This window comes from Acomys minous, assembly GCF_964271855.1.
Source record: "Acomys minous genome assembly, chromosome: 5".
NCBI classification, from domain to species: Eukaryota; Metazoa; Chordata; class Mammalia; order Rodentia; family Muridae; genus Acomys; species Acomys minous.
In genome coordinates, this window is record NC_140494.1 from 59,972,469 (window position 1) to 59,986,270 (window position 13,802).

General features: G+C 51.5%; 1 protein-coding gene across 2 annotated transcripts in view; it reads right to left on the reverse strand.

Moving 5' to 3' along the window:
• The window catches only part of NADK2 (NAD kinase 2, mitochondrial), a 46,792-nt gene continuing 32,990 nt past the window's right edge, over window positions 1-13,802 (reverse strand). For both annotated transcript variants that reach the window (XM_084781459.1, XM_084781460.1), the window contains 4 exons: window positions 11,167-11,222; window positions 10,992-11,045; window positions 3,892-4,015; window positions 1-1,971 (listed from right to left, as the gene is read on the reverse strand). In XM_084781459.1, coding sequence (XP_084637585.1) covers window positions 1,833-1,971; window positions 3,892-4,015; window positions 10,992-11,045; window positions 11,167-11,222 — 373 coding nt within the window. In that variant the 3' untranslated portion in view covers window positions 1-1,832. The remainder of the gene's footprint in view (window positions 1,972-3,891; window positions 4,016-10,991; window positions 11,046-11,166; window positions 11,223-13,802) is intronic.

Here is a 13,802-nt window from a genome sequence, read left to right on the forward strand (position 1 = left end):
GACAATGATTTAATTTTATTTGCATACATGGTTATTCAAGGTTAACCCATTCAAAAAGACATTTTTGCTATTCCAACATCCTTTGCCATTCATCTTTTACAGGTACATCCCCGCCTGCCACAGAGCAGAAAGTAGGTTGTAGGCGGAACAAAGTGAGTAATTTCGGTACTTTTGCAGAATAGCTTATGAACAGTTCCACACGGCTAGTTACCAGTTAGCAGTACATGTTAACAGATCTGTGAAAAGTCGTGGACAACCAGATTTCCTAGATATATTAAGGACGAGAGTGCCATGTTTTTTTTTCCTAACAAAGTATTTTAAGCCTTTTAGGGTAATTTCTATAGTGTGGAATTTAGCTTCCATATAAAGTGATATCTTAAGTGTATCATTTTTTTAAAAAGGTAAACCAGAAATTAGACTTGGCTCAGCAAATACTGCAGATGCTCAGGGAAAGTGTTTAGGATAAACACCAAACCCTAGCCAGATCTAGATAGCCTTGCACACTGACATTTACTTTTCTAATTGTTAAGAGCAGCATATTAAGTTGGCAAAGCTAAGAGCACTTGATCAATCAATCATGCATCCCAGCTTTCAGTTTTTACTTGTGAGCTCACTAGGCTCAAGTTCCATAAACAGTCTAGATTGTGATCGATGGCACAGAATGAGTCTTCAATAAATACTATGTCAATGAAAAAACAATCTCACCCACAAGTGAAAAATACACAACTCTGAATAACCGGCATGAGAGGTTTATCTCATTAGTCAGCGATGGGAGCTTTCTGTGAAAACTAGTGACTTTGAAGATCAAATATTAAATGAAAATAGTTTCTTCCAAAAATATAGTGGTTTCCATACTGGGAGAAAGTAAGCTCTGATGTTTTATCCTACAGAGCAAGTGTTTAAAATTTGTAATACAGTGAATAAAAACCACAATCCTAAAGTAAGGCAATTGTCTTGGGTATTAATTTATTAAAGTGTCCATTCCCTTGCTGACAACCCTAATAATAAAGGAAGGCTTGTCTGAACATCTTACTGAACTAACAGAACATACTCACTGGTTATCCTTCTAACCTATGCATTCACATTCAAGATTTGAAAAAAGGAAAGGGGCTATTGGACTCAAGTTATCTTTCAAAAAAAGTCTGAACAATAACTGCTATGGAATATTAATGCAGCTACAAAGCATCATGGTTTGACCCTATAGGTGTATTTCTTCTAGCATTGCTGACATTAACCAAAACGAGTCAGAATTCATCTACAAATAATTTTAAAAATGATTCCATTTTTTTCAATCAATGGTGATTTCATCATTGTTTCCTGGAATTAGAAAATTCTTAGCATATAGAAAACACATTTACCAACTTCAGTTAAGTCAACATCAGGATTTATCAAAATTCTCCATCATCAAAATTTTTAAAAATCTTTACTTTTAGGAACTATAAAAATAATGTACTAATCAAATGATACACATGGCCAATTCCATAAAGTTAGGAAGAAAATAACACTTGTACAGTTAAGTTTCCAATCCTAGATACTTAACCCTTTACTTTCCCTGCCTCTCTAAAGAGTGTCAGTGGCCCTGGTTACCAACTCTAAGAGGACAGGAACTTCACCTACATAATTCCACTCCACCCAGTCCACCCGCCTGTCACGCAGTGAACAGCATTCGTTTGTGAGGGTGGAGCACAGCAGCAGGTAGGCCCGCTGCCACTTTGACTCTAAGGGTAGCCAGTCAGTAAGAACCAGAGTAAGGTCAGTCTACAGCTGCTCATCTGTATCTGCAGGAAAAAAGCTGCTTTCTAGTGATCAAATCCATCATCTGAGGAAATCCTTCACTGCTCTAGAATCACAGTTCGAAGCTCATCTTCTTTATTGATCATCATCGAAGCAATTGCTCCGTCGTTAAACTCAAAAGACGTTCCTCCATCCACAACCATGCAGGCATCCCAACACCGAGACCGAACAGAGACTCTAAGCAGAAGGAGACAGCACGTTAGGTAACAAGCACTCTTACCCGAAGTAATCGGCAGCTTATTTGGCCTTCATTTTAAGAGTTTAGTTGCTCTCTGATTTGACAATCAATGACTGTAAACAATGTGGGCACACAACATCTCAAGTTCAAAATTCAAGAAAGAACATTCACTTCAGCATTTATCAGTAGAAATAAAGTAGACTCTGTGGGGTGGCCAGGCTACCTTCATGTCAGTCAATGCAACGGCCAGGCTACCTTCATGTCAGTCAATGCAGCGGCCAGGCTACCTTCATGTCAGTCAATACAGCGGCCAGGCTACCTTCATGTCAGTCAATGCAGCGGCCAGGCTACCTTCATGTCAGTCAATGCAGCGGCCAGGCTACCTGCATGTCAGTCAATGCAGCGGCCAGGCTACCTGCATGTCAGTCAATGCAGCGACCAGGCTACCTGCATGTCAGTCAATGCAGCGGCCAGGCTACCTGCATGTCAGTCAATGCAGCGGCCAGGCTACCTGCATGTCAGTCAATGCAGTGGCCAGGCTACCTGCATGTCAGTCAATGCAGTGACCAGGTTACCTGCATGTCAGTCAATGCAGCGGCCAGGCTACCTGCATGTCAGTCAATGCAGCGACCAGGCTACCTGAATGTCAGTCAATGCAGCGGCCAGGCTACCTTCATGTCAGTTAATACAGCGGCCAGGCTACCTGCATGTCAGTCAATGCAGTGACCAGGCTACCTGCATGTCAGTCAATGCAGCGGCCAGGCTACCTTCATGTCAGTCAATGCAGCGGCCAGGCTACCTGCATGTCAGTCAATGCAGCGGCCAGGCTACCTGCATGTCAGTCAATGCAGCGGCCGGGCTACCTTCATGGAACCTCCATTACAAGGATTTTAAGTACTGATCAAGAGTGCATTCTCATGGAAAATGTTCCTGACAGACTGTGTGGTGGAGGCAGAGGAGAGACACATGTGCCTCAGTGGGTACAGCACCTTTTTCCAACTGCTGCTCCCACCCTTCTCAAGTACACCCACTCACCAGTGCTGTGGGCGACGTCCACTCTGGAACTTTATTTCAGCCACGCTGGTTGGAGGGAGCTTTTCATTCCCCAAATGAATAAGGTTAAGCATTTCTTTAGATGTTTATTAAATGTGCCTTGAGAAATTTCAAACATCTATGGCTTTTTATCTTTTAATACGTTGGCTGCCTTTTACTGATTTGCAAGAATGTTTATAAGTAGGCTGAAAGCCCATAATCAAAATGCTTAGCAACAGAGATCTTTTAGATAAGATTTTATAGATATATATGAAATGAGGTATCTGGAGATGAAACCCAAATCTAAACGAAATTCCCATTTCGTGTACACTGTGCATTCACTGTGCACATATCCTCAAGTAACTTAACACACTTTGCAGCAGACCTGCATTTTGACTGTGACCACATGAATTCCACGTGTGGCACTGTGTATATGCTCACCAAGTTTTGGCTTCTGAAACAGTCATTTCACATACTGTTCTCACACACCTCAAGACAAGCCAGGTGTCCATTGCAAATATCTTTCTCTGTGCCGCGCTGCTTTGTGATATTCTGAGGTTCTTAATCTTGGTATAGAGCAGCTTACCAACCTTCTATAAGGGCAGGTTCCTGGGATATTTACAGTATCTTTTTCCAATCACCTATATTATGAAGCCTTTCTCCTAATTATATTAGCTAACATTCTAACACAAAACATTTAAACATAATAATACAGACAAATGAGTTTAGATTTGTAAATCTAGTTAACTCTTAATTGAATAAAGCAAAGGCTACAATGTTTATTCTGGGGGAGGAATACATTTGTCCCAATAGTTCAAAAAGAAAAAGGTGGTTTTTGTTTGTTTCCGTTTGTTTGCTGGGATGCAGGGAGTGACCATAATGCTTACTTTGAGGAGAAACAACGCTGACGGCTGCTTGAGAAAACTCTGTTTGCTATTGGCTCTCGAATACTGAAAAGTATTTTTGGTTCTTCTGGACTGTAGAGCAGTGATTCATTATATTCATTTGTTACTAGAAGGGAAAAATAGCAGGTTTAATAAAGGATGGTCACATCTGAGAAGCACGTGACAAACATAAGCTTCCGGCTTCAAGCACGTGGGAGCGCATCTCTTGGGAACTTGGATTGCATACTCTACCATAAGAGGCCTTAGAAATAAATGACTACTAGGTTCACTTATAAACCCACAGAAAGCATTCATCACCCACAGCAGAGAAGAAATGGGTACAAGTGGGGGGAATAAGGAGAAACAAATACTACAGAGCTAGGAATGGAGCAGCGGGACAAACTCAGAGTTGAAACCCAGCTGTCAAGTTGCTTCACGTATCACAGTAGAATCAGGTACAGCAGAGCACACAGTCTCAGACCACAAAGGCAACCAACTTTCCAAGGTATCTGTAGGAACTTTTAGGACCCCTGTGCTGGCTGACAGAGAAGCACCTGCGGCTTGGCAAGCACAACGTAAGCTGAAGGCAGCATGTCTACAGTCCCGCCACCTGGAGGCAGCGCAAGTCTACAGTCCCGCCACCTGGAGGCAGCGCAAGTCTACAGTCCCGCCACCTGGAGGCAGCGCATGTCTACAGTCCCGCCACCTGGAGGCAGCGCAAGTCTACAGTCCCGCCACCTGGAGGCAGCGCAAGTCTACAGTCCCGCCACCTGGAGGCAGCGCAAGTCTACAGTCCCGCCCCCTGGAGGCAGCGCATGTCTACAGTCCAGCCACCTGGAGGCAGCGCAAGTCTACAGTCCCGCCCCCTGGAGGCAGCGCATGTCTACAGTCCCGCCACCTGGAGGCAGCGCAAGTCTACAGTCCCGCCACCTGGAGGCAGCGCATGTCTACAGTCCCGCCACCTGGAGGCAGCGCAAGTCTACAGTCCCGCCACCTGGAGGCAGCGCATGTCTACAGTCCCGCCACCTGGAGGCAGCGCAAGTCTACAGTCCCGCCACCTGGAGGCAGCGCATGTCTACAGTCCCGCCACCTGGAGGCAGCGCATGTCAATACAGTCCCGCCACCTGGAGGCAGCGCAAGTCTATACAGTCCCGCCACCTGGAGGCAGCGCAAGTCTACAGTCCCGCCACCTGGAGGCAGCGCATGTCTACAGTCCCGCCACCTGAAGGAAGCGCAAGTCTACAGTCCCGCCACCTGGAGGCAGCGCATGTCTACAGTCCCGCCACCTGGAGGCAGCGCATGTCTACAGTCCCGCCCCCTGGAGGCAGCGCATGTCTACAGTCCCGCCACCTGGAGGCAGCGCATGTCTACAGTCCCGCCACCTGGGGGCAGCGCATGTCTATACAGTCCCGCCACCTGGAGGCAGCGCATGTCTACAGTCCCGCCACCTGGGGGCAGCGCATGTCTACAGTCCCGCCACCTGGAGGCAGCGCATGTCTACAGTCCCGCCCCCTGGAGGCAGCGCATGTCTACATTCCCGCCCCCTGGAGGCAGCGCATGTCTACAGTCCCGCCACCTGGAGGCAGCGCATGTCTACAGTCCCGCCACCTGGAGGCAGCGCATGTCTACAGTCCCGCCACCTGGAGGCAGCGCATGTCTACAGTCCCGCCACCTAGGGGCAGCGCATGTCTACAGTCCCGCCACCTGGGGGCAGCGCATGTCTACAGTCCCGCCACCTGGGGGCAGCGCATGTCTACAGTCCCGCCACCTGGGGGCAGCGCATGTCTACAGTCCCGCCACCTGGGGGCAGCGCATGTCTACAGTCCCGCCACCTGGGGGCAGCGCATGTCTACAGTCCCGCCACCTGGGGGCAGCGCAAGTCTACAGTCCCGCCACCTGGGGGCAGCGCATGTCTACAGTCCCGCCACCTGGGGGCAGCGCATGTCTACAGTCCCGCCACCTGGGGGCAGCGCATGTCTACAGTCCCGCCACCTGGGGGCAGCGCATGTCTACAGTCCCGCCACCTGGGGGCAGCGCATGTCTACAGTCCCGCCCCCTGGGGGCAGCGCATGTCTACAGTCCCGCCCCCTGGAGGCAGCGCATGTCTACAGTCCCGCCCCCTGGAGGCAGCGCATGTCTACAGTCCCGCCCCCTGGAGGCAGCGCATGTCTACAGTCCCGCCACCTGGAGGCAGCGCAAGTCTACAGTCCCGCCCCCTGGAGGCAGCGCATGTCTACAGTCCCGCCCCCTGGAGGCAGCGCATGTCTACAGTCCCGCCACCTGGAGGCAGCGCAAGTCTACAGTCCCGCCACCTGGGGGCAGCGCAAGTCTACAGTCCCGCCACCTGGGGGCAGCGCATGTCTACAGTCCCGCCCCCTGGAGGCAGCGCATGTCTACAGTCCCGCCCCCTGGAGGCAGCGCATGTCTACAGTCCCGCCCCCTGGAGGCAGCGCATGTCTACAGTCCCGCCACCTGGAGGCAGCGCAAGTCTACAGTCCCGCCACCTGGGGGCAGCGCATGTCTACAGTCCCGCCACCTGAAGGCAGCGCAAGTCTACAGTCCCGCCACCTGGAGGCAGCGCAAGTCTACAGTCCCGCCACCTGGAGGCAGCGCATGTCTACAGTCCCGCCACCTGGGGGCAGCGCATGTCTACAGTCCCGCCCCCTGGGGGCAGCGCAAGTCTACAGTCCCGCCACCTGGGGGCAGCGCATGTCTACAGTCCCGCCACCTGGGGGCAGCGCATGTCTACAGTCCCGCCCCCTGGGGGCAGCGCAAGTCTACAGTCCCGCCACCTGGAGGCAGCGCATGTCTACAGTCCCGCCACCTGGAGGCAGCGCATGTCTACAGTCCCGCCCCCTGGGGGCAGCGCATGTCTACAGTCCCGCCCCCTGGGGGCAGCGCAAGTCTACAGTCCCGCCACCTGGAGGCAGCGCATGTCTACAGTCCCGCCACCTGGGGGCAGCGCATGTCTACAGTCCCGCCCCCTGGGGGCAGCGCATGTCTACAGTCCCGCCCCCTGGGGGCAGCGCATGTCTACAGTCCCGCCACCTGGGGGCAGCGCATGTCTACAGTCCCGCCACCTGGGGGCAGCGCATGTCTACAGTCCCGCCCCCTGGGGGCAGCGCATGTCTACAGTCCCGCCCCCTGGGGGCAGCGCAAGTCTACAGTCCCGCCACCTGGAGGCAGCGCATGTCTACAGTCCCGCCACCTGGGGGCAGCGCATGTCTACAGTCCCGCCCCCTGGGGGCAGCGCAAGTCTACAGTCCCGCCACCTGGGGGCAGCGCATGTCTACAGTCCCGCCACCTGGAGGCAGCGCATGTCTACAGTCCCGCCACCTGGAGGCAGCGCATGTCTACAGTCCCGCCCCCTGGAGGCAGCGCATGTCTACAGTCCCGCCCCCTGGAGGCAGCGCATGTCTACAGTCCCGCCACCTGGAGGCAGCGCATGTCTACAGTCCCGCCACCTGGAGGCAGCGCATGTCTACAGTCCCGCCACCTGGAGGCAGCGCATGTCTACAGTCCCGCCTCCTGGAGGCAGCGCATGTCTACAGTCCCGCCACCTGGGGGCAGCGCATGTCTACAGTCCCGCCACCTGGAGGCAGCGCAAGTCTACAGTCCCGCCACCTGGAGGCAGCGCATGTCTACAGTCCCGCCACCTGGGGGCAGCGCATGTCTACAGTCCCGCCACCTGGAGGCAGCGCAAGTCTACAGTCCCGCCACCTGGAGGCAGCGCATGTCTACAGTCCCGCCACCTGGGGGCAGCGCAAGTCTACAGTCCCGCCCCCTGGGGGCAGCGCAAGTCTACAGTCCCGCCACCTGGAGGCAGCGCATGTCTACAGTCCCGCCACCTGGAGGCAGCGCATGTCTACAGTCCCGCCACCTGGGGGCAGCGCAAGTCTACAGTCCCGCCACCTGGAGGCAGCGCAAGTCTACAGTCCCGCCACCTGGGGGCAGCGCATGTCTACAGTCCCGCCACCTGAAGGCAGCGCAAGTCTACAGTCCCGCCCCCTGGAGGCAGCGCAAGTCTACAGTCCCGCCACCTGGGGGCAGCGCATGTCTACAGTCCCGCCCCCTGGGGGCAGCGCAAGTCTACAGTCCCGCCCCCTGGAGGCAGCGCATGTCTACAGTCCCGCCCCCTGGGGGCAGCGCAAGTCTACAGTCCCGCCCCCTGGGGGCAGCGCAAGTCTACAGTCCCGCCCCCTGGAGGCAGCGCATGTCTACAGTCCCGCCCCCTGGGGGCAGCGCAAGTCTACAGTCCCGCCACCTGGAGGCAGCCAAGTCTACAGTCCCGCCACCTGGGGGCAGCGCATGTCTACAGTCCCGCCCCCTGGAGGCAGCGCATGTCTATACAGTCCCGCCACCTGGAGGCAGCGCAAGTCTACAGTCCCGCCACCTGGAGGCAGCGCAAGTCTACAGTCCCGCCCCCTGGAGGCAGCGCATGTCTACAGTCCCGCCACCTGGAGGCAGCGCAAGTCTACAGTCCCGCCCCCTGGAGGCAGCGCATGTCTATACAGTCCCGCCACCTGGAGGCAGCGCAAGTCTACAGTCCCGCCACCTGGAGGCAGCGCATGTCTACAGTCCCGCCACCTGGGGGCAGCGCATGTCTACAGTCCCGCCCCCTGGGGGCAGCGCATGTCTACAGTCCCGCCCCCTGGAGGCAGCGCATGTCTACAGTCCCGCCCCCTGGGGGCAGCGCAAGTCTACAGTCCCGCCACCTGGAGGCAGCGCATGTCTACAGTCCCGCCACCTGGAGGCAGCGCATGTCTACAGTCCCGCCCCCTGGAGGCAGCGCATGTCTACAGTCCCGCCCCCTGGAGGCAGCGCATGTCTACAGTCCCGCCCCCTGGAGGCAGCGCAAGTCTACAGTCCCGCCTCCTGGAGGCAGCGCAAGTCTACAGTCCCGCCCCCTGGGGGCAGCGCAAGTCTATACAGTCCCGCCACCTGCGGGCAGCGCAAGTCTACAGTCCCGCCACCTGGGGGCAGCGCAAGTCTATACAGTCCCGCCCCCTGGGGGCAGCGCAAGTCTATACAGTCCCGCCACCTGGGGGCAGCGCAAGTCTACAGTCCCGCCCCCTGGGGGCAGCGCAAGTCTATACAGTCCCGCCACCTGCGGGCAGCGCAAGTCTACAGTCCCGCCCCCTGGGGGCAGCGCAAGTCTATACAGTCCCGCCCCCTGGGGGCAGCGCAAGTCTATACAGTCCCGCCACCTGCGGGCAGCGCAAGTCTACAGTCCCGCCCCCTGGGGGCAGCGCATGTCTACAGTCCCGCCCCCTGGGGGCAGCGCATGTCTATACAGTCCCGCCACCTGGAGGCAGCGCATGTCTACAGTCCCGCCACCTGGAGGCAGCGCAAGTCTACAGTCCCGCCACCTGGAGGCAGCGCATGTCTATACAGTCCCGCCACCTGGAGGCAGCGCATGTCTACAGTCCCGCCACCTGGAGGCAGCGCATGTCTACAGTCCCGCCACCTGGAGGCAGCGCATGTCTACAGTCCCGCCACCTGGAGGCAGCGCATGTCTACAGTCCTGCCACCTGAAGGCAGAAGGATGATTTAAGCTCAAGAGGAATTTGAGGCCAGCCTGGGCACCCACAGATTATTTTCTCTTTAAAAGAAAAATAAAAAAGAAAGGGAAAAAAAAGGAAAAAAACATTAAAAGACAACTCTACAGGGAAGTTAAAGTAAAAGTTTAGCTGAGTACCGCATTAAAAATAAATAAGTATATCTCATTCTGTGACTTACTTGTGGAACTATTTTTAGAATTTGTATGTGTGTATGATCCTCAAGTTGCAATGAGGTGATTATCTCATAAATCCGTCATAATTTGAAAATATTTTAAGTTGAAAATATAGTTAGTACTCATAGCTCTGAGTGTCACTGCAGCACAGTACACCAGAGAGTCCTGTGTGCTGTGTGCCTTCTTCCCTGTGGCTGATGGGCCCCTTGCCCTGGCCAGAGCCCCACGAATCACTTCACAACAACTAGGGAAAAGATCAACAGTTAAGCTACATAGCTTCTACTAAAAGTGTCATTTTTTAAAATCTTTTTTGAGTTTGATAAAGCATATTTGGTTCTTTTTAAAAAATCTAAATGACAGTAGTGGTGAAAGAATCTCACAGGAGTGGTTCTAGAAATGACTGTGACCAACAACTGCCTTCCAGTTGCTGTAGCTAGCTCAATAAAGAAGCATCCATTCAGTAAAGCCTTTACACATTATTAAAGGGCTATCCCAGATCCTGGTGCAACTTCAGTAGAGATTATACACATTTCAGCTTTATTATGTTTACTGTGTTGAGGTTTGCGCCTGCCATGACATCAGTATATTATTTGTACACAGCCTTGTACATAAGGCACAGACAAGGTGGTTATCTGAGTCCTGCATGCCCCGAGGGGAAATCACCCAGGACACTCAGAACAGGCGCCATCTCTACTGGGTTCTCACGGTGTTTAAGCTAAGTTATATAACTAGAAATTACATGTGCCCGTTTCCCTTTCCTTGATAGCAACTTAATGCTAATGCTAACTGACAAGCCATGGTTGAAATCTTTTAAGTCTCTAACTGAAAATAAACAGAATCAATTTGATAGTACAATACCAGGAAAAGTAGGATCATAACTATGGAAAAACTTACTGGAGCAGAAGGAATGTGGATTTGCATTTCCTACTGAAAACACATAACTATTCATTCTACCACGCAGGAGGTATTTACAGTTGTAGGAGGTTGATACACGGGCTGCATTTCATGGTGAACACAAATGACAGTATAAAACTCCAGCTTGAGGATTGGCAAGATGGCTCACAGGTAACTTGCCATCACATCTAATGACTCGAGTTCAAATCCCCAGGGGGCAGCCATCCTCCTGCCCCCAACAGGTAAAAAGAACCAACTCCTGTAAGCTGTGCTCTGACCTCCACAAGCACCAATGCTCATACATACACTCACACAAAGCAAATAAATAAATATGTCACTTAAAAATGTTTTCTTCAAGGCCCTGCTACATTTAAACAGATGGTGCTGTAGCATCTAATTAAGATGCTTGTAATACTGTCCTTTCTGAAAGCCAATAGAAATAAGCTATCTGTGACTAACACCATGTGATACCAACCTTTTTCTACCAATTCTTTGTTCAATGGAAGAGTCAAATTTCCTTGTTGTCTTGCTATTGACAAAGGAAAGACAGAGAAGGCTTCAATTACTATTGTACATCACACAATAGCAAACACATAACATGTACATCACATAGTGCGCAACAACTGTGTGATACACCGAGCTGTACTCACCAATATTTAAAACATCTTCAACAGCCTGAGCTGCAACCCTGTTAATATTGAATGACCTAGAAAAAAAAGCAAGCACATAATTCTTGTGTTTGTCCTAAAAGCACACAAACAATGGGAAATGTGTGGCATGCTTAACATTCTTAAAATTAAGGCAACTATAAATCAGTGGTTAAAAACAAAAACTATACAGGCGTTGAGTATGAGGGGGAAAGTATCCTTACACTTGATAGGAATACAGAAGACGCAACTGAAAAGCAGTTAAACACTGCAAAGATTTGGAATTCACCTGTTTCTCAATTCTACAAAGACTCCTAATTTAGTACACTTGGTAAGAATCCAAGTGTACGTCCACACATATGTATGCAGACCAGAAGCTGCTTATGAGGCTAACTGCTGCAAGTCTGTGTAACCAGGACTGCTGAGAAGAGACAGCACACATGCTAAATTCTACGATCCCCAAGTTCTCCTCCTGTGGGAAAATGTTTGGGTTTGCAGACACGAGCTCTCTTCAAACACTTGCTGCCCACACACTTTAGCCCCCTCAGGATGACGTCACTAAGTACCATTTAAGGGAATCCTCGAGCCTGGCTGACCTGCCCCCCTCTTCCTTCTTCTGCAGCTCAATACAGTGACCTTCGTCACCAAGGCAGCAAACAGCAGAGCCACAGGATGGCAGGAGCCTTCCTCCCTGAAAAGGTACTAAAGGACAGCCACCTGTCAATTAGGAATGCCCACACTGGACTTTATGAGAACAAGAAATAAGCTTTTAATGCATTAAGCTAAGATTGAGGTTTTTTTCCTCTTGCAGCCACCAGCTTACCCTGAGTCAGACATCTGCACACATTTCATATGCAAAACAAAAAGCGGTATCATATAATCTTTTTTTCTCTATCAAGAAGCCTAAGAGCTCATGAAATAGTATCTTGATCTTTCCCTTCACATGGCAAAGCTACTAAGTGGCTTGTGAAGCTATCCCGACTCCCCGACCTGTACTGCAGTCCTGGCATTGTGCCCTGTTGCCCTTTCTTACAGAGAACGCTGTGGAAGAGAAAGGACAGACTCCCGGGACCCACTTCTAATTCTCGCTTTCAATTTCAACAGACATGCTCTCCATTTTCAGGTGAGAAGCTGTTTCTGTGAGCGATGAAAGCTGTTCACTGTCGCATCCCCAATGATGCCACGTATCAGAAGGATACAATTATCCTTCAATGGGCCTGGACGGGAAGTACACACACCCTGCCACACACATGGAAGTCGGTGTAGTGTGTTTGGTGGCAAGTGTCTTTATCCACTGAGCCTGCCACCAGCCTAGCTCATGAACAAAATGAATGACGTGTGAGAATTACTACAGAATAGTATGGAGGAATTACTCAAGACCAGTGTACACAGATGACACGGGGCGTGGACTCATCCCTGTACACAGATGACACGGGGCATGGACTCACCCCTGTACACAGATGACACGGGGCATGGACTCATCCCTGTACACAGATGACACGGGGCATGGACTCATCCCTGTACACAGATGACACGGGGCGTGGACTCATCCCTGTACACAGATGACACGGGGCATGGACTCATCCCTGTACACAGATGACACGGGGCATGGACTCATCCCTGTACACAGATGACACGGGGCATGGACTCATCCCTGTACACAGATGACACGGGGCATGGACTCATCCCTGTACACAGATGACACGGGGCATGGACTCATCCCTGTACACAGATGACACGGGGCATGGACTCATCCCTGTACACAGATGACACGGGGCATGGACTCATCCCTGTACACAGATGACACGGGGCATGGACTCATCCCTGTACACAGATGACACGGGGCATGGACTCATCCCTGTACACAGATGATACAGGGCATGGACTCATCCCTGAACGGAGTTCATAGGGATTTGTAGCACTAGGTTCTCTCTGTCTATGACTATAAACTCTACATTACACAAGCCCAACTTAAAAGTGATGTTTGGTAGGAGACAGTTTAAATGTTTTTGTGAGGCAGCATCTCACTATGTAGCCCCCGGGGGCTTCAAACTACCATCCTCCTGCCTCAGCCTCCCAAGTGCTGGGATTTTAGGCATGCTACCACATACAGCAAGGATCACAGTTTAGTAAACATTGTGCGTGCTGTTTTCGAGAACATCCATTTATTTAAGAAAGATCTGAGTAAATATGTTCTAGGCACTATACCTGCTACATACAAAAATTGATTAAAAACAAAAACACTAGCTACCCTCTCAAATTCCTCAAAATGCCAAACTCGCTGGGTACCATGAACACGTGAGACTGTGTGTTACACTAGGTGCTATGCCAACACGCAGAGAAGGTGCTGCAGGGCAAAGGGCCTATTCACTGTGCTTATGAAAGAAACTGAGGTTCACGGTGCCCTCCTACAGAGAGCGGCATTTGAAAACTGGATGCTTTCACCAGTGGGCGGAAAGTAGAGTACATTCAGAAACTCAAAGCAGAAGGATGAATTGAACAGAAACAAAAGGCTAACGGAGAGCAAGGTGTGTGCTGAGAATTACAAGCAGCCCATGTCTCCAGAACCCTGATGGGGAGGGAGAGGGAGCGACGGCCATGGCTGTGTTTTGGCAGGGTATTCGGGTCAGACTAAGCAG